We start from the raw sequence: 21,938 nt of genomic DNA, 5'->3' as shown, positions 1-21,938 counted from the left end.
TATATAATGTCGACAGATTCTTAATATAGTCATTATCATCCATACTAATATACAGCTGGCCTATTTGCTCTTTTCTTGGAATAGCCCCATGCTGATTTTGGATTAGCTAGAATATCTATATAGCTGAGTCCACTGGTATCTCACCAGTGTTCAACCCATTCCACATTACATCTGACCACAGATAGATGTAACTGGGGGTAACGCTATACTTCATACTCAGCATGACCAATATCAAATTGATCATGCTCTCCATAGCAAACTGACAACCTGTCTATATTCAACCAATGTGGCAGGTAATCCAAGCATTGTCCCACAATCCAGATTAGAATTCTTAAAATCATCTATCTTTCTTTTTCTTAAATATCCACATCTAGTATATCACCAAAGTTTATTGCCTATTTTTTTCAAAATAATTCCTGAATTTGCCTTTCCATTTTTATTTCACACTCCCCTTATTACTACAATTTTTGGTGGGCTCTAATTACCTCCAAACCAACAGATCTCCCAATCTTTTGATTCTTTCACCTATATCTCTTTTGTCTTTTCTATTTACAACTATTAAGTAAATCTTCTAAACTTTAATACTTTTTATTCATTGATCAAGAATCTTCAAGAAACCAATATTTCTTTTCTATAAACTCTAACCTCTTCTGCCCAATATTCAAGGCCTTAGAAAGCTGAGCCATATCATTTTTTCTACTATGCTCCAACAAGAGTCTTATGGTTTATTTAAACAGACCAAAAAAACTCATACATGACACTCATATAACATCTTACATAGCATTCATATTAAGATTTCCATACTTTGTTAATGTTCTTCTTCCCAGGAAAAATTTTCCTTTATTACAGCTCATTAATATTCTACTCATATTTTAAAGCACAATTTACTTATTGGATGATACACTCCTTGAAAGGTAAATATGCTATTCCATATTTATTTTAGCCTCCTCCACCTAAAATGCTCACTTCATTATTGTCCATTTGATATCATATTAATAGATTAAATGAATGAAGTATGACATTTTAATTTTACATCTCTTACAGCATTAGAACAATACTGAAAATAGAATAAGTGCTCAAAAATACTATTGTTTCATTGGGTCCATATACACAGAAACATGAAATTCTTTAGCACTTTGTTCAGTGTTATGTAGAATGTAGATGCCAGTGGATGTAGAAGATTCAGAGCAGAGTGGCTTTTTCAATGAATAATTATCATACTAATGCTTTTTAATAAATTGCACACAGGAGTTCCTTGGGCATAATAGAGGTATTATAGAGTTAATAAAACAATCACTAAAATGTATCTGTTCTTCAGTGTGTATTTTATTAAGCAAGAGCAATGGAGTAATATTGATAGCTAGTAAATATTGGACACTTTGGACAAAGAGTATTTGTATTAATTCATTGTTTACCCAGTCTACCTGTCTTTTTTGTGATCTACTTCTTGAACAGATTTATTCTGTATTTAAACTACTGATGGAATCAATCTTACTGCTTTAAATTCAAAAATAAAATATATCCAGAATCATACAATTTCTATATTTTATCGAGTAAACTATTTTTCTGAAAAATAAACAAAATATCAGAATGATTATTAACCTATAAAGATAAAGAATTTTTAAATGAGCTTTGTATTACTGTCATCTTAAGTGCAAGTTTCTTAAACAGAATGAGTGGTGGGATCTAAAATATGACTGGTTTGTAAACACTACCTCATAAGATGCATTTCCTTTAAAAAATAAAGAGAAATATTAAGAACCTCAGGCCACTGCTGGATGGCCAGCCTCAGTGGAAACAGCACTCAGAAAAAGTGGGAACAAGGTATTTTTTAATGACACAAGGAAAAACAACATGAAACTAGATGAGGTGGTGCAGAAATTCTAAGAAACAACAGATCTCTTCATGAAACCGAGGAGTAGGCACAATAATACCCACCCCTGTTAGCAGGATTTTGGCTATCAATGAAAGCACTGCTTTTAAATGTGCACGAAGAGAAGCAAGTCTTAGCCATTATTCAGCCTTTTCAAGCCCGGCTTTCCCACCACTGGTAATCATTGTTGATAACATAATCCTTGAGCATGAATTAAGGAGTTGCACGTAAATACTAAGAGCTGACAGGGATGTAGGCCTGAGACTGGGAATCCCTTTCACACTTAGTAATGCTAAGCAGTGGGAGCTAAAACGCTTCTTAAAAGAGAGTCTGTTAGAGTTTTTTGCTGCCTTGAAAATGATTTTTTTAAAGGTTCTAGCCTTCCTCTGATTACCAGCATAAGTTTACTTTCTTGTTCTATTTGCCAACCATTTTTTTAAATAATGTTTTAGGATGTCTGTGCAAGTTAGCTGTATACCCAACAAAAAATATAATTGATAGTTGTCTTGATACAACAGATTATATAGTCTTCTCTATACTGCCGATTTCTCTCTCTCGGGGTGTGTGTGTGTGTGTCTGTGTTGCCCCGGTAATCATTAAAGCTTCTTTCTAGAATTGATAACCCACGAGTTTATTATCTTTTTGAAAATATATCCTTACTTATTATCTATTCACTCATAAGGGCAGACATTACAAGGGTAATTACTTAAGCAGGACAGGATTTTGTAAAACCTTTGTAAAAATAATGCAATTAAAGCTCATGATTTTCAACTTAAATTATGTGTGTGTATTTTTGTGTAATAAGACAAGTCACTTCACCTCACTTTTCCTCCCTGAAAAATGATCATATTGGACTAAATGTTCTCAAGTTATTTTTACTCTTTGAATGTTGTTTTACATAGAAAACAAAGAATGTTTTGTGAGAACTTTGGATGGGACCATTATTTGAATAGTATTAAAGGCAAATTTTTGAGAATAGGGGCTTCCACTAAGTTAAGATTCAATATGAGGTAAAGGAACGGCGATGTTAAAATAGTTGATTAAAAAGAAATCAAAGTGTTACAAATAATGATTACCTTTAAGTTTAAAGGCTGTCTAGGATAATCTTTAAGTCAGCATCTCCCAAAATAAAACATTCTGAACTAGTAGCAGATACAATAAAGCTACCCAAATACATTTACAAGAGTGGATACTTATTTTCCTGAATTTTATAAAACTATAAATAATAATATTCTTGATTCAGTAAAAATCAAGAATCTATTGATGAAATATAATACCAATTTGGTCTGATCATTTGACCCATTCATGTAATGAGGCAAATGGTTTTGTGATTGTGACAGGCACCTCATATTGCTGGGGAGGCTGCAGTTAAAATTCTTGGCTGTAGCCCCAACTTCCTGATTGGCATTCATTATTCCGTCTTTCTTCCTCTCTTTACATGCTTACCCATCTCAAACTAGCTCTGACTTTTCCAGATGTAGTTTATCCTCTCCTTAGCAGCTCATTTCTCCCTTGTTTACTGTATCCCCAAGAGAAGACAAAACAGCCCTTACATTTATATGGTAGAAATAAGAAAGCAATAATACAAATGCAGTGTTTGTTTGGCTGCCTCTCTTTAAGGGGCCACTATACATATATGTGAAGTAAATCCACTGAAGGGTAAAAGAAAAATTATCTTAGATAAAGATACTTGAAAAATTATTAGCCAATGCTTGTGTATGTGTGCGTGCGTGCGTGTGTGTGTGTGTGTGTGTGTGTGGTGTATGTTGATATTATTTTACTGTGACCCACTTTAGTTATAGTCACCTAATTCTTTTCCTGTAATTTCTATGGCATTGTGTAGCTCTCTAAGGATCTTCTTTGTTTCAATTTCAAGATAAATGGTAAGATCTTTTAAGAGGCAGATCTATTATTTTATTTGTATAAAATGAAAAACAGAGAATACACCTGAAAGTCATATGATTTAGATGTACAACATGCTCAAATATACAATATGATTAGATCTATGTTCTTTCCTTATAAATACGTACTATATATTTACCAATGAAAAACCTCACAAAATTACACATTGCTAACACTTGATTTGAACTGATGACATTCATATTTAACTATTTGGCTTCTATCTCCTTTCAATTTAAGAATGTAAGAATATATTTTTTCTTATGTTGTTACTTATGGCCAAAGCAAACATTAGATTAATTTGGACTTTATACCTAAATTATTTTATGCTTTAATGTACAAATCACTAATAGGTTTAGAGCTTTTGGAGCTTTTATTTTACTGCAAAACAGATTGGCTTTGATTCAATTAATTTTTTTGCAAATATGAGTCAAAATATCCTTATATTAAAACAAAGTGAGCTACAAATGTAGTACTTGAAATACATATTGATTCAAAGCCACTATTATTACAGAGAAACTCAAAGATTAACTGAATACCTTTTAAGAAGGGATAAAGTAATAACAGATTTGTATAAAAATGGTGGCTTTAAAACCTTATTAATGTTCTGACTTGTTATGTAGTTTAATTATCAAGAAGTATAATAGCATCTGGCATATTTTCTCAACATCAGAAAATGAATTATTGACAAATTACTTTATTAATATTAGAACAATTTTTAGAATATGAGCATATTCTACTGTCTGGATGCAGGTACTTTATAAATTTGATAGTATTTACAAAGAAGATCATCTTACTAATTATTTTAACAAATATACCGCGAACCTCATCACTAATAAATAGCTTTTTATGAGCATTTAAATATTTACCTTGCAGCCCTTCTCATCAGTCAACCTATCTACTCACTGAGACTTACTTCCCATTTTAGAATGTATAACAAGCTAAGTCAATTTGGAAGGTCATATATGAGATTCTATTAGGTTGCTGCAAAAGTAATTGCAGTTTTTGCCATTGAACTGCAATTATTTTTGCAGCAACCTAATACTATATTTCTAATCTATTCAAAAAATGAATATGCAGTTATTTTAATGATTTTTAATGATTTCCCAAGGTTTGTAAACAGAAGCCATAAATTCAGGTCGCAAATATGTTATGTCTGGCCAAAACCATACCTTGAACATTTTATTAAAAGCAGGACTATCAAGCCTTTTTCTCTAAAACCTCTTCTTTTTCAAATGTACTGTAAGATGTCTATTTCTATTCTTCAATGTTTATATTTATTCTACTATATTTTTCTTAACTCTGCATCTTTATCCATGCAGTGTTTTTTCTTTGAAATATATTATTGAAAATACAATGATATATAATTAGACGGCTCTTGTATAATGCCAACACTGACCATGTGGCCACATATGCTACATGTGATTTATTTTGTGAGTAAAAAAAAATAGCTTAAATTTCCCAAATTATGCAGGCCAAATTGGAAATCTGAGATCAGGAAGGCAAAATGGAGTACAGTTATTTCTAACCAAGAAAGTATATACTCAAAGGAACATTTTAAATAATCCCAGAATTTTCATTTTAGTCAATCAATATAAATAATCTGAAAATTATGACATGTAACTTTATACAGAAATCGTAAATAAATTTGGAAAAAAATTAACATTTATTTAGATTAACATAAATGCAAAATGTAGAAGATTCAAAGAGTGGCAGATGTATGAGATAAAAGTAAATTAGTAGATAGTAGTAGTAGTAGAGAGTATAATAGTAAATTAGTAAAAATTTACTCAAATTTAAAAATCAAGATTTAAAAAACCAAAGAAAATCTCCTAGTCACGTGGGCCACATTGCTCCATAGTCATAAAAATGACTGTTTAATTATAATATTTTAACTTGCAGATAGTAGTTTTTAGTGCGAAAACTGACTAAACTGTTTAGCATATACAGCATGTTGATGAATTTGATTATAATCAGACATTCTATTTTTAACGTAGAAACATATAGCACTGCCAATATTTATTAAATGTTTCTGATTCTTTATAAAAATAGTTAAAATAATTTAAGTGATTGTTTAATACTCAAATTCTGTAAGTACATACAATAAGAGTTTTAATAATACATTATTTTTAAAACCATTACTAAATAGATTTTATACATTACAACAATTCTATCAGTTTATCTGTTCTCAAAACTCATAACATTTCTGACTTTATCAGATTTTTATTTCTGATAGTGCTGCGTTATATTATTTTACATAATTAAAATATTTTATTCTCTACATGTAGATGTTAAAAATTGCATTATTTCTTAATGCCCTTGAGAATTGTTTATGAATTCTGGTTAATGAGAATTAATCTATATCTATATATCTATTCATTGCGTTCTGTATTATACAATGTGTATATATCTGTATGTGTGTATATATACACAGATATACAGACACACACTTACACACATACACATATCATTTTTTTTCAAAAAGGCAATGAACATATTTTATACATTTCCCAAGGATGCTTTTTTCTTCTGCATTTCTTATTCATTTGAAGAGCTTTACTTATCCAAAGCCAATAAAATAGGAAATGTGCTCATGAAAGAAGGCCAAGAAGTCCATCTGTGACTATTCATTTCTTTGAGCTATCAGTTATTTAATTTCTCAAAATATTTTTTCATCTCAAGCTTGACTATCTACTTCACTAAACAAATAGAACTGTTCCAACTTCTTATAGCAGTAGATACTCTTTTTCCCTAAATCCCAAAAGATCTTTTAAAAAAAAAAAAACAAAACAACAACAACAACAACAAAAAAACCTATCTTCCTTCAGCATCCAAAAATTTTTTACTCACTGTGAAACCCTCACTGTATGTATTGCAGGCATTTAAATTATTCCTTCCTGTCCCTATTTATAGCAATTTATAGGACATTATAACAATAATCATGTTTATATATTTTTTTCTTATTTGGTGTACTTCGGTAAAATCTGTCCAAATATTTACCATCAAAATCTCTTTTATACTTATTAATAATATTTTATCCCTGTGTAACAGCTGGTAGTACCTTAATAAAAGTTACAGAATAACCTTTGTGTTTTTTACTTTGAAGTTTGGTTTTACCAGTAATTTCAAACACTGTTTAAAATGATTTTTTTTGAAGAGAATCCTTTAATTTCTATACTAGCTGAGAGCACTATATCCAGTTCCTGTCATACCTTTGACTGTGTGATCTCTAGTATGTCTTTCAACCACTCAACGCCTCAGTTATCTTATGTATAAAACAAGGGAGGGGCATAAAAACACCTTATCATTCCAAAAGAATTTTATAATGCTCGCAATATGATTGATAATTCATTTGCCTTAGTTTGTGTGAATGTACTTTCTATGAACATTATATCTCCATTTTTATTCTTCCTATCTTATCTGTCTTTTCATAGAAATATTTTTACTTGCATGTACGCACTCATTTGTTAAACATATTAGACTTTGCAAATTTATTAATTGAAAGACAGCAAGTTTAATAAATTAGCCTACATTATTTAATATAATTATTTCCTATTTCTTGTAAGTTCTAATATCTATTTACTCTCTTTCTATTCCCTGGATCTTTTTTATGGTAACATTAATTTATAGGTCCTAAAATTTTTATATAAATATAGCATTATAGGTAAATATATTTATCTGTAATGTACTAAAAAGAGATAATAATCAAGGAATAGGTAAATTGACTACAACAAAAATCTTACCTCCTTCAAGCTAGCTTAGATATAAACATTCATATATTATCTAAACTGCATGAAGGATAATAAGGAAAAAGTTCAATAAATACTAGTATGTAAAAATATTAGGCTGGTGCAAAAGTAATTGTGATTTTTGCCATTAATTTTAATGTACTTTTGGCAAAACCATAATTATTTTTGCACCAACTTAATAGCTGCACATAATAAAATGACTCAACAATTTCTTATTAAATCTAGTCTAGTTTCAAATTTTTATTTATATTTTAAAACAACCAAATACAATATAATAAAAAAATTTTCTTCTAAATTTAATCTTTACCAAATGACAGCTCGGACAGAACGATGAAGGACTGAAAAAACAGTGGCCAAATCATGCTGAAAAGCTCCTATCAGTAACTACAGAAACAGTAGGAAGAGAAAGAAAGAGGAAATTCGGAAATGTGCCCTCCATTCCTACAGAAGATGAAGAAGGAGGAGGAAGATAAAAGGGGAGAGGAGGAAGAAAATTCCAAAGACCCTGAAAAATAGTGAGTGAATGCACAAAGATTAGCGTCTACTTAATATCTTAAAGGATAAATGAGGAAATAAGTGAAAAACTAAAAGGTAGCATATTACTAAACACTACATAGCTGATAGAACTCTAAAGTTTATGCCGTAGTCATATTTTATGGATTGAAACCATTTTAAGATCTTCTAAAAGAAGAAAGAAAAAAAGATAAAAAATAACCTAATACCTAAAATAACATTAAATATTATGAAGAAACAGATTCCTTTTAAAAACTGCAAAACTCAATGTTAGCTACAAGTGTTAAAGTTCTGCATGCTCAAGACTTAAACTTTGAACTTTACTTACAGTTGTGAAAGTAAAGTTCTGTCAACGGGTGTCTACATGTTGCCTTTGTGCTGTGGTGCACTGCAGGCTGTCACCAGTCTGGCTCCAGTTCTATGATTAAATATGGATTCTTGTTAGGTCACCTTATTTCTTTAAATTTCAGCTTCTTCATTTAAGCATAAGGTTCCAATAATGATATGCTCACCTTTTTTTTTTTTTTTTAATCAGACAGGGGCCTAGAACTCCATAGGTTATTTGAAATGCTATATGCAATTTTATAGTTTTTATTCACATAATTAAGTTTCCCTAAATGTCTTAAAGCATTCAGATGATGTTTATAAACCATTCTTGTCATTCTACTAACCTAATTTGGTCTATTTAAAAGTTTTGCAAGAACTTAAGACTTTGTATTAGAAAATAAGATACCTATGTCCCAATGTCTTATTTAAATGTTATATATCTAATATATATTCCTTAACATGTTGTATAGTTGACACAATTCTTTATACCTCTGCTTTCAAAATATCACATCCAGAAGATTTTCAGAATTACATTCAGCAGTTTCATTAGCTTTATACCACAAATCTCTGAGAAATTGTTAGCAAAAATCTTTAAGATTGTAGTCATTTTACCGTGTTATTCATAATGCTTCTTGCCTTTGTACAAAAGTTCACAACTATGCAACAAGTGATAAGTTTGTAAAATAACATATGAGGAAAAATAGCAATCAACAACAATTTGTTGTTCTTTGCTGTGCTACCACACTCTAGTGCGGACTAGTATTTATGAGGTCAGTAAATCAAATCTCAGGTAGACAACAGATGGTTAATAGAGGCAGAAACTACAAATAAAATTTGTCCTTTCCCAACATTAAATTTTAAATCCCTCCACTTAGACAGAACATGCATTACATTTGCATTTCTCCACATTTCCTAGTGAGAGTGTACTAAAAAATTTGGGATTTAATGGTTTTAAGTCTCTGGAGTTTATAGTCTTTATCCCAAGGTTTAAAAACACACATACACACACACACACACGCACACGCACAGATCTTGTTTTATAGTTACGAGTCAAGAAAGTTTAATATTTGTTATTAATCAAAAAGATAATCATTAGATACTTAAGAATACATTTTCTTAAGTACATTTAATAATCTGCAGGAAATTCTTTCACACACAAGTCCTTCAAATTGCCTGGGTCAAAAATGAAAAGAGAAATTGCTAATTGTCTCTAGACAGGCAATTTTAATGTCAATACAGTCAAGCTTTCAATACTCTAGGCTCACATAGGAGCTGAATTCACTAGTTATTTTCTAGCTTTTTATACTATGGTACATGTATTCCAAAAGAAGTAGAACATTAATCATTAATTTCTCTCAATAAGTGGAATTTTTGAATATTTTGTATATGATTCATTATACAATAAAATATCTAAATGCACTTTAACATTTGAGTTAAGAAAATAAAACTATTTTTAGTTGCTGTATTAAACTACAGCATATTTTCTTTAGTTGCTCTAGTAAAAACTACTTTTATTATCCGGAGTATTTAACCATAAAGTCCTCCTTGCCTTATGTAGTACTATTCCATTTAATCAAACAATAAATAAAAATTCCATTTTTTATTTCTGAAAAAGTAGGTATAGTGACTGGCAGGTTATTCCAAATACATACATATTAGAAATTACGAATGAGAGAGACATTAAAAAATAAATTTTGCACACTATGATTTATACGCTAATACTCATTGATAAATTGATGCATGGATGAATAGAAATAGACAGGTAGGTAGACGATTGATAGATGTAGTAGTAATAATTTTTAGGTGATGAAAAGATCACTAAATAAAAAAACAAGTACATTAATATTTAGGATGGAATATGAATTTATACAATCTCAATCTAGCTATAAGTTGTGATAATTGGTTTAATGTTTTGGATACATGCTGTTTTGTGTGTTATGATCACAAACTAAATAAATAACTTTATTAACTTTAAGAAACAAACAACACTTGGTCAAATTTGAGAAAGAATAACTGCTATTTATGAAGCTTTTGTCTAACGACATATTTTATTTGGAGTAAGCTAAAACTAAGCTATAACACTTCCCATTAACTATAAACGAGATTGTATAAGAGGAGTCAGAAAGCTGCAAATGAAAGATTAAAATGAGTGAATGCCTTGCAGGATGGACCATATAATCCTTTGATAATTGCATTCATTTTAAGATGAGCCATTCAAAATTGCTACCTGTCCAACCTACACAACATGAGCAAACTAGAAACATGAAGATAAAAATTGCTAGTTGTCTCTAAACAGACCATTTTAATATCACTGCAGTCAAGTTTTAGACACTCTAGACTCACATACGAACTGAATTCACTACTTCTCTTTAAGCTTTTTGTACTATATACTTGTATTCCAAAAGTAGAACATTAATAAGTATCATTTCTTAACATGCAAATGAGATTTAAAATACAATGACCTCCTTTCAGTTCTGCTTGTACAGTGTTTGTCATAAGCTAGACTAATAAGACTCTAACAAAAAGACTACAACCTTAAAAAATGTATAGTTTCACAAATGTGGATGAAATTAAAATCTAAATAATTAATCCACCTTGAGAGCTGATCATTTATAAAGAATAGATAACTAATTTCATTCTTGCAATAAACACAAAATAAATTATCAACTGTTTCTAACATACTTCTCCTTCAACACAGAAGGTAATAATACTAATAAAATTGGAATTTACATTAATCATATGCTTGCTTCCAAATTATGATTTGACAGTATCAAAAAAGAGAGTTTGTTTGCTAGGTTGTGAGGATTTTTTCCAACTTTCTAATTATTTCATAAATTTTTATGCATTTAGAAAATGTATTCTTAAGTATCTAATGATTATCTTTTTGATTAATAACAAAACTTGAATTTCTGACCAAGTTCACAAATAAATAATAACAGGTTGTCCTAAGACCAGCCATTTTTTAAAAACATTAAATGTCTTAAATTTCATAACTAAATGTAAATTTACACATTTATGGTATGTACTTTCTTAAAAGAAGATACTAAAAATTGAAGCAATCATGTTGTTTCAGCAATTTTTTAAAAAACTTTAAATTATTATCTATATACAAGTTCTATGAAGTCATAAACTGTCACTTAAATAGATGTGACACAATCTTATGTTTCCATGTACATCAGCAAAATGAGCACTGATAATTCCATTAGGAATCAGGAGAATAGATGTTTAGTCTTGTTACAAGTGATTTAATCAATTTAGAATGTGTATGATGAAGCTAAAAAATTGAAATGAATTTATATGCTAAAGCAATGCTTCACATCTTTGATTCAGAAAGTTAACTAATAGAGAACATAAAATTAGAGATAATAGATTAACAGAGAGAAAAAAAAAAGGCCCCATGGCTAAGTGTTGGGGCAATGCTAGTTCAACAAACCTAATCAGATTTCTTTATTGCAAGAATTTTCAGAGCCTTTAATTTGTTAATAGTGAATTCCTAAAAGAAAACCCTACTACATAGTTCTCTTGACCTTATTTGATCATAGAGATATTTTTCCCCTAGAAACAGCTTAGTATCTGATGATTTGTAAAAGCTCTCCTAAAATATGCTATGATGCGTTTATATTATATGGGCATTATGAAGGGTATCAATTTACCAACTATTATTTTTTTTGCTCCAACCTCTTCATGGCTATAGAGAAGTTGGGAAAAACATTGATGTACTGAAATATCCCACATCAAAATAAATCAGGGTTATTTTCTACAACATTAAAAATTTACATTTTGATAGCATCACTTAAAATATTAGAGTAATGATTCATGTTTCTTACACAAAACTAGTTCGGCAAATTTGTATTTCAACAATATAAGCCAGAACCAGAAAGAAAGTACAACAGAACTCTAAGATGTGAAATATTTGCACTTACTATTAATACATTGTTACTGTTTCATTAACTTGTTTTAAAGAAAATGATGGTTTAAAATAACAAACAAGAAGGGAGTAGTTATACTGTTTAGAGACAGGCATTCTGACAACTGATGACAATGAAGGAAAAAGAAAATTTCAGAAATGGGCACTTGAAATAAAAATTTTGAGAGAATTGCACGAATGATGAATCATTATTTCACAATTCAATAAATCCCTATGGCAGCCACTGCCAATTACATACCCAATAATATCAGTTTTCTAACAAAAGAACTGAAGTGGCAGTATGCTCAGATAAAAGAAGGCCATTTCTGCAGCCTCTCTTGCAGCTAGAGCTATCTAAGCAAAATAATTCTAGTTAATAAGATATACAGAGAGGAAGCATCTCCTTTCTGAATAAAAAGGTGAAGACTTCTGTAGGTTGCTTTTTCTCTTTTCTCCCTTCTTCCCAGCCTGGGATACAGATAAAATGCCTGGCATTTCAATGGATATCTTGTAACTATGAGGATAAAAGTCTCTAAGAATGATGTAGCAGGTAGATAGAGGTGCCAGGTTCCTTGATAACACCTTTCAGCAGCTGTTTCAATTTTGTCTTGTCTAATTTGAGACTATGAACACAATCATCCCCTATTAATTCAAACAACATCGTGAAGTTTCCTATTACCTGCGAGGGAAACTATTTCTTCTAATACAGGCTCTGAAGCTATTACTGAACTTTCAGATAAAAATAATTGATGTTTATAATATTGCAACTAAATTATCTTAAACAGTTTTATTCCTTTTAGAATTTTTGATTAAAAATTATAAGCAGGAAATAATATGTTGTAGTTAAAAAATTTTCAATGTAAAGAGTTAAATTTTGTAATTTAGTATTGAAAACTCAATAATTAAGAAAACATTAATATTCACAAAGACTCATTCCCTGAAAACATCATATAGCTAAAGTCTTCCTGGTGTAATTTCTCTTGTCCATAGATATGATCATATGCAGTTAACTCAAAAATGTTATGCTAATTGTTTAGGTATAAACTTATTTTCATGAGCAAGAGGACAAATTGCCATTTACTTTAAGTTTAGAATTGCTTCCGAGGTTGTAATTGTCTTAATAACAACCTAACTTTTTACTTTTGCTTTCAAGGCTCTACAACTTTGTCATTGTCTTCCACATATCCTTCTTCATACATTGTGCATATTTGTATGTCAATACGTTCCACCTGAACTACCTGCTATTGACTTTTACAGCTCACTGTTTTTCCCTTCTCTTGAACATATTACATATTAGTGGTATCCTAGGGCCTGCTCATTCTGGCTTGCAATAACTAATTTTGCATCTCTTTTCCCAAATCTGCATTCGGTGACCCTCCCATTGGTAGTCTGATATTTGTTATTGTGGGAATATTTAAACCATGAAAATTGGCAAATGCTACAAAGGAAAGCCTCTTTCACTGCCATAGCCAATTATTAAACTATCATCACATCACTGAATAATAAATATCATTTATGTTAAATTTTTAAGCCAATTTTATAGATGATTCATGAATTACTATTGACACTATTTAATTGGTAGTGTTAGTACCAGAAAGTTACCAGATGCACACGGTGAAGTAGAAGGATTTTTGTACATAACATTGTAATGATATACTATTAAATGTATTATTTAGTAGATCCAAATGAATTTGAAGGGCTTAGTGAAATGGTAACAATGATCAGTTCTACTGATTTGTAATATGTTAGTTATAAATTTAAATTGTGGTCAATTTTTTAAAATATATAATCTTAACAAAAAATAAATATGATTTAGTCTTAAACGGATAACCAAAAACAATAATGATCATATTTAGAATTTATGACTTCTAACTTCCACTTAAAATTTATATTTGTTATAGGAAATTAACTTCATCGATAAGCTGATTACAGATCCTTATGACCTATTCTTATTACTTAAAGTTATAACGGTATACTGTATTTTAGTTTATTTAATGTAGCCAAGATTATTCCTTATTGTGTTATGAGATTATTATTTTATGAGATTGTTATGGGATTACAAATTATTATTATAATCATCTATTGATCATTTTATAATAAGATTTCTGAAGAAAAGTCATAATATTGGTTGCCATAAATTCAGGCAATTTTACAAATGTCAAAGTAAAAAAAAACTATAATTATACATTCAAAACTGGAGTCTATTTTTTAATATACAATGGCTATCATGTAGTTCCATTCTCTGGGTATCAATATCTTTTTTTCTAGAACACCCAATTGTCCAATCAAATTAAGAGTGGCTTTAAATTGAGAATAGTAAGGAAAATGGCTCACATATAATATTACATAAGAAAACATAGGTTTGTCTTGTAAAAAATTATTTCTTACCAATATAGCTATTTATTTGCAAATAAAATACCAAATTTAAAAAGTAGTTATTTTAAAAGAACTATGAGAGTGATTTACATTTGAATTAATCACAGGTCAAAAGCAAATGTTTAGCTTCAGTATAAACTCGCTAAGGATTTTAATAGCAGTAGGTCCAGAATTAAAAGGCTCCAGGCAGACTGTCCTCAGATAAGTCAGAAGGTCAAGAGATTTCTAATAATAAAAAATAAAACAAACTATGCCTTTTTTAAGAAGAAAAAAAAACAAAAAAACAAGGACACTTAGTAAGTAAATGATGTTATCAACAAGGAGTTGAAGCTAGCATTGGAAAGGATAAAATCAACTGGCCATTTAAACTGAATTAACCAATATGCAATTATCTGGATGACACAAAAATAGTCACATCTACCATCAAGATATAAGGCACATAAGGTTTTCTTTTTTACTAGAAATTTTACCTATAAAAATAATTTTTATAACATCTTTCACAAAGCTGAATGACTTGTGGGTTTTCCATATTCCCACTAAATAAATTGGAAATGTCTTTTGAAAATATAGACACTTTATGGTATCAAACAAATCAATAAAATATTTAAAAATTATATATATGCATTCTATGTATGGTTTACTACCTAAAACAACTGAAGTATGTTTGGAAATCATTTATTAATTTTGCTTTCAACTAAAATATCAAAATAAATATATATTTTGTTGTTGTTGTTGCCCAGGCTGGAGTGCAATGGCGCGATCTCGGCTCACAGCAACCTCTGCCTCCCAGGTTCAAGCGGTTCTCCTGCCTCAGCCTCCCTAGTAGCTGGGATTACAGGCATGCACCACCATGCCCGGCTAATTTCATATTTTTAGTAGAGACGGGGGTTTCTCTATGTTGGTCAGGCTGGTCTTGAACCCCTGACCTCAGATGATCTGCCCGCCTCAGCCTTCCAAAGTGCTGGGATTACAGGCATGAGCCACCGCGCCTGGCCCCAAAATAAATATGTTTAAATTCTTAGGTGGATGATTTAAAACACTATTTGTAATATCTTCCTAAATATTGAAGCTCTAATTGAAAATTGAAGTAGCAATATCAACATTTTAAAATAAATACACATTTCTCTAAGTATGAATCTCATTTTTGCATGCCCATCTACAAGCAAAATTTTCTCTATTTTTAATGTCTCTTGTTTTGTAAAACCACTAGATTATTACCAGTTTCCAAAACACATCTTCAGGCTAGTGAATTGCTGAACTTAAACTGAAATACACCTCCCAGCACCCCCCATTACCAATAATAGTAAGGGAAGCAGGGAAACACTTACCTAATTTTATCATGTTAAAATAATATTCAGGTGCATATTCTGAACCAACTTAGATGACAGTTGTAGCCCTATTCTGTTTATAACTTTATCATGCCAGTAACATTCAAAACCTACAATTTCACCTTTGCTTCAAATATTGTTTATCCATTTAATAGGAAAATTTACTGCAAATACATTCATTGCATTTTATCATCTCAGGTGTAGTCAGAAGCCCATAAGAAAGAGAAATGTTAAAAGTAATTAATTTAGGATTTAACATCTCTCATAAAGAATAGCAGGAAACTATGTTATATCCAGACAGGGAAAGAGGTTTATATAGGTTAGAAGGTATTAAAACTGAAAGTCTGTTTCAATCAATGCTCGTTAAATAAAATAGAAATAATAACTATAGGCCTGAAAGGCAAATACATATAATAACTTCATTAATATGGTTTTCTGTCATTAGGGATGAAAGGTGAATTTCTGGGCTTCCAAACAAAATTTCAAAAATGAGTATAAAATCAACAAGTTTCTTAGAGAGATAACTTTATATTTTCATAGTCACCTTTATTATGCAAGAACTAACTTGAAAAACTATACATTTTAAAAGGTAATAGAATAGTTTGCATTGTCATTTGTTTTACTAATTATATTTATATATGAAATAGATCAACCAAGATATTTCTATCCAAAGATATTGAAATTTCCATTACTATTTAGGACAGCCACGATATTTTTTCTTAAAAAAAAAAAACAAAAACAGCAACAAAAAAAAACCTCTCTGTTTCTGTATATGTATACCCAACAGGATTGATATGAAAAGAGTTTAACTTGAATGATGTAATTATGTAATGGAATGTAAAAAATTATAGCAGTTAAGGTGTTGTGACGTGCTCTAATGAATGAAGTTACACTGGTTGATGACACTATATCTCCTACTCATTAATTATTTGGATAGAGTGCATTATTTTACTTAGTATAAAGAAAGGTGTGATTTATCACTAAAATTTTGTCTGTACATTATTATTTAATATTGATATTTCTCTCATATCCATCAATTATGAAAAAATCAAAACAATACTAATACCACTTGAGTCTTCAGAAAAACACACAATGTTGTTTTATTCTTTTAATACACATAGCTAATAATTTTCAGGGAAAAAGTGTTAGCATTTCCAGAGACTAGTTTTATAAAGCAAATCTACATGTTTGGTTGCTAATGCCTCATGTCTAGGTGCCCAGTTGATTGGATATAGTTTTTAAGCTTTCTTATTTGCAGTCTAAAGAAAAAGACATACTTTTTAAGTATAGCTAAGGATTTTTTTCAAGGAATTATCTGTTAATGTAAAACCGTATACTACTAACATGTAGTAAAAACATTTAATAGAGCATTCTTTAAACTAAAAAAAAAACTGCCAAGCTCTTTTTTCTAAAATTTTGGAAAGAAAAACTAGAAGGTAAAGTTAACATGATAGGCAAAACAAATCAAATGATACAAATGCGTTTTCTGAATATGTTTTCCATTTTCTTCTAAATTTATTTTTTCTTTAGTGTCACATTCCTCCTCATAATAAGTCAAAATTAAAAAGTATTAAATAACAGCATTAAACAAAAAGAAAATATCTCTAATCTCAGTTGTGGTGAGGGTGAGGGGCTGGGGGCTGCTATATATGTAGTTATTCCTTAAATCAAATCATGAAAACACACAGTTACTAATTTTTAAATAAGGTAATAAATGAATCTCTTTATAGTTCTCAAATATAACCTGGCTATTGTTGACATGCAATATGTATTAGTTTTCTTCTTTTTTCTCTCAATTGTCCCTCACCTGACCCGCCACTCTAGTACAAGACTATATAGACAACCATCCATTTGAAAGGACTCTTAGCCCAAATAATTTACAGCAAAAGGACAGCTTTATCCAAGTAAAATTGTAACTAATTTAAGTGTCATGTTTGTCATTAAAGAAAAAAAACTGACCTATTTGTCTACATTTCTCAAGACAATTGCCTTTTTATGAGCACAGTACTCTTAATCATCAAGACATACAGAATGAAAAGAAAAATACCTAGTAAACAATTCTTTATTTCTTCATTATCTTTATGTCACTGACTTCCTGCACAGACTGCACTTTTTCAAGTTATATGTTCATATAAAAGCTGTCGCCTATCTTTACTAGACATTGTGGATTAAAATATTTCATTTAAAAAACTGAAATTTGTTAAAGCCACTGATTTTGCTGGAATAGTTGTTTCAGATTGAGAAGACCTTTCCCAGGTTGACTGAGAAAGCTTCCAAAAAGACCAAGGGCACCATTTTTCCAGTGGCTACGGAAAACAGAAGTGAAATTTTGTTTTGAGAATTACCACAGACAGACCAGTCCGGCAAGGTGTATTCTTACAAGCAATTCACAGTATTCTGCAGCTACGAAAAATGTTGCTATCTAGAAACAACAAAACATAAAAGAAAAAGTGTATCACTTGGTAAAAAATGCTAGTTTTTCCTTATCCTGTTGGTTCTTAAAAGACACCTCAAAAAATTATTTATTCTGGTCCAAAAAAAAAAGAGAAGAAAGGAAAAAAAAAAGAATAAAGTGGAAGATAAACCAGTATTATTCTTGTCCTATTAGCTTCTCAGCTTGAATTAGCTAGTGAGAAATGTATAAAAGACACAGCAAGAACTGACAAAGAACCCACTACACTCCATTGTCCAAATCTTTAAAAAAAATTAATTTTTTATATGTGTGCTGCTCTTCTCAGATGTGTGTGCATGTGTGTGTGTGTCAGTGTGTGTGTGTGTGTGTGTGTGTAAAATACAATTACATGGTCCATAAGGATTAAGAACAGAGGTGCCATTTTTTGGTACCAAATATAATAATTTAATAAGCGTTGAACTTCAAGTTTTAGCACTCTGAGTTTCTTCATATCACCCCATAAACTGTAACTTATTATAATGAATTTTGTGATTTACTGAGCTAGACATTATGAAACTTCTAAATGGAAACAAATCATCACAGATGAACATAGTTTTCAGAATTTCATTGAAGATATTTTTCCTGTGGAAACACTTAAAATGACTAGAAAGAGGAAGTCTTTTTGCTTCCAGAAGTCTTTCCATTCAATTCTTGTGATGGAGGCAAAGAAGGATACAAAGGCCAGTAATTTACCCATAGAACTTGAAAAATAAAGAAAGGCGACCAAATTTCTGCTCTTGCGTTTATACTTCATTTTGGCCTAACAATAAATTATATTTATGTGAAAAAAATAATTTGTAGATTGAAGTAGAGATTTCTAAAAAATAAATAAGCATGTTTATCCTTAAAAAATGCCAACTAGCATTTGATTACAGAAAATTACAGAAAAAGCACATTAATTTTAAATTGCCTTTGTCTTACACAATTTTTTCTCAAATCTTTTATGCCTGTAAATGTCTGGCATAATTTAAAAATTGAGAGGTGGAAAATATGTTGGGTTCCTCCTCTGAAGATTAAATTGTCTTCTTTGTCCTACATGGATACTTTCAGTCAAGAGCTCTATTGCCTCAATTACCTCAATACCATGTTTATCACAACTGAAAAGAAGGCATTGTTTCAACTTAGTTTCAATTGGTTTGGTTCTACTAAAGATACAAACTAAGAATTTTTTCTGGGTTGGTGACTCCACATAAACTTGCAACCACAAACATCACTGGAATCACTAAAATAAAGAGGTACATTATAACATAAAATAATAATTTTAAAAATATTATTTAATGCAGAAGTAGCCTCATCTACTATGGAAATATTTTAATCCACAGTTTGAAAATATATCTAATTTTCATGACTGTTTACTTTTAGGTCCATAATTTAGATAAATATTTGTTAATATTTAATCAATTTTAATAATCACTTTCATATCTGACAGGCATATTAGCAGAACAGCACTTATTTAAAACTAAATTTTCAGTAAATTTTAGGAAAATTGCTAAGTGGGAAGAATAATAACAAATAGGCTTTTCTGCAATGTATTTAAGTAAAAAATAGGACATTAAAAATAAAATATATCTAAAGTTATGTTATGGAAAGTTAAAACTGAAAGTTTTTTTTTTTAGTAAAAAGCTGGCAAGTTTGTGGCAAAGACAAACAGCAAAATTGGTATTTCATTTTAATGTAACAACAGTCGTTTTGACAGCAGATTAGTTTAACACTGAACATCCCAGCAAAACAGTTATCTATTTTTTTTTTTTTTTGAGACGGAGTCTCGCTCTGCCGCCCAGGCTGGAGTGCAGTGGCGCAATCTCGGCTCACTGCAAGCTCCGCCTCCCGGGTTCGCGCCATTCTCCTGCCTCAGCCTCTCCATGTAGCTGGGACTACAGGCGCCCGCGCCACCACGCCCGGCTAATTTTTTTTTGTATTTTTAGTAGAGACGGGGTTTCACCGTGGTCTCGATCTCCTGACCTCGTGATCCGCCCGCCTAGGCCTCCCAAAGTGCTGGGATTACAAGCGTGAGCCACCGCGCCCGGCCATACAGTTATCTATTTTTAAGTGCATAATAATTCATTGTTGTCCTTCACCATACATTAAATGTCACCCATCACTGTGACAAAAATATGAAAGCTATTGCACACTAGTCCATAGCTGAGATCAAAGCTGTTAATGTAAGCACTTTGGATATGGTTTTCTAAAGTCAGTTAAACCATCAAAAACACTATGTTTAGAACATCTTTACCTCTGAGATCCAAGAGAAATACAGAATATTTTTTAAAGTATAAGGACTTTCAGTAAGGCAATAGCCTTTCATCTTGTGACCACAGATCATGTTAGAGCCAAAATATAATGTTAAGACAGTCTTGGTGGTCACTGTAAATAATAAACCATTGAGCAGATTCTGGGGAGTCCATCCCCTGCTGCCTAACCCACTAATATAATAGATAATATTCTAATACTCTAAAAATAATTAAAGGCAATCATATGCAGAAATGCACAAAAAATGCCTATATTCTTTTAACTTAGAAAAATGTTATGCATGTAACACATTGAATATTCTTTGATTTACTCTTCTAGCTAAGAAGTCCAGGTTAGTTAATACTGTTTGCCTTCCTTTACTCTTTCTCCTCTATTTGACCCTAATCATGTGTTCATTTAAATAGCCTAATGCATTTTTATGTAATAGTACTCATATTGCAAAATTTGGTATAGTAATTTATTCTCCAAAGTTTATTTGTATTTTTAAATGCCAATTTCAAAATAAAATATGCACTATCAAAGACTTAGTGAATAATTATTAAGGTTACATCAATCCTGTTGGAGGGGTATGTATGTACCATTATTCCTTTCTTTTAGGTATGGTCTTCAGTTATTCATCTCTGTACATCAAACTGTTAAGAACCCTAGACCAACACTGAATTTCAGAACAACTCAATTTTCTTGGAGATACATATGGTTAAGAAGGAAAAAAAAAATCTAACATATATGGGAATTTTAATTGACTCATTTTATAAACATTTTCTATTATATCAATAGTAGCTTTCGTTTAATAAAATAAATATTTGAAGCAAGGTGAAAAATATATTTTATTATTAGTGTAAGGGGTGGTTGCCCTAACCAGACTTTTTATATGACTAACTGCCATCTCTATAATCATATGCCTAGGTGAAAGAAAAGAGAAAGAAAAAGGAGGGGAAAACATTTAGGGGAAAATCTGAGTAAGTATGAACCCATCCCGGACAAGATTTCTTCCTAATCCTCTGTCAGCAAAGAGCTACCGTCAGCATCTTGGGATAAGGTCATTTTTTTTTTCTATGTCTAGAAAGCAGTATCCCAGGCTAATCCTTACTCTTAATTAACATTCAGAGCTAATTCAGATAAGCATGCTGATTATGTCATTATGCTATAAATAATAATACAACTGCTTAAACAAGATCATAAAATATAAAACTATATGGAGACAAAAACTAACACCACACATCTCCTTCTTAATATTGGTTAAATACATTTAAAACATTTATTA

At 30.5% G+C, this 21,938-nt stretch overlaps 1 protein-coding gene across 12 annotated transcripts in view; it reads right to left on the bottom strand.

Annotated features, from left to right (window-relative positions):
• The window catches only part of GRIK2 (glutamate ionotropic receptor kainate type subunit 2), a 672,448-nt gene that overhangs the window by 146,442 nt on the left and 504,068 nt on the right, over positions 1-21,938 (bottom strand). The window contains exon 12 of one of the 12 annotated variants that reach the window (XM_030809510.1): positions 8,363-8,452. The exons of 10 other annotated variants lie outside the window; for them this stretch is intronic. In XM_030809510.1, the coding sequence (XP_030665370.1) occupies positions 8,395-8,452 (58 nt within the window). In that variant the 3' untranslated portion in view covers positions 8,363-8,394. Of the gene's footprint in view, positions 1-6,584; positions 8,453-21,938 lie in introns of those variants that run through there. One more of the 12 variants, XM_030809509.1, reaches the window with a different exon arrangement.

Source organism: Nomascus leucogenys, chromosome 3, assembly GCF_006542625.1.
Source record: "Nomascus leucogenys isolate Asia chromosome 3, Asia_NLE_v1, whole genome shotgun sequence".
Taxonomy (NCBI): domain Eukaryota; kingdom Metazoa; phylum Chordata; class Mammalia; order Primates; family Hylobatidae; genus Nomascus; species Nomascus leucogenys.
The sequence above is the reverse complement of the archived record's forward strand: the minus strand, read 5'-3'. Positions and strand labels throughout refer to the sequence as shown.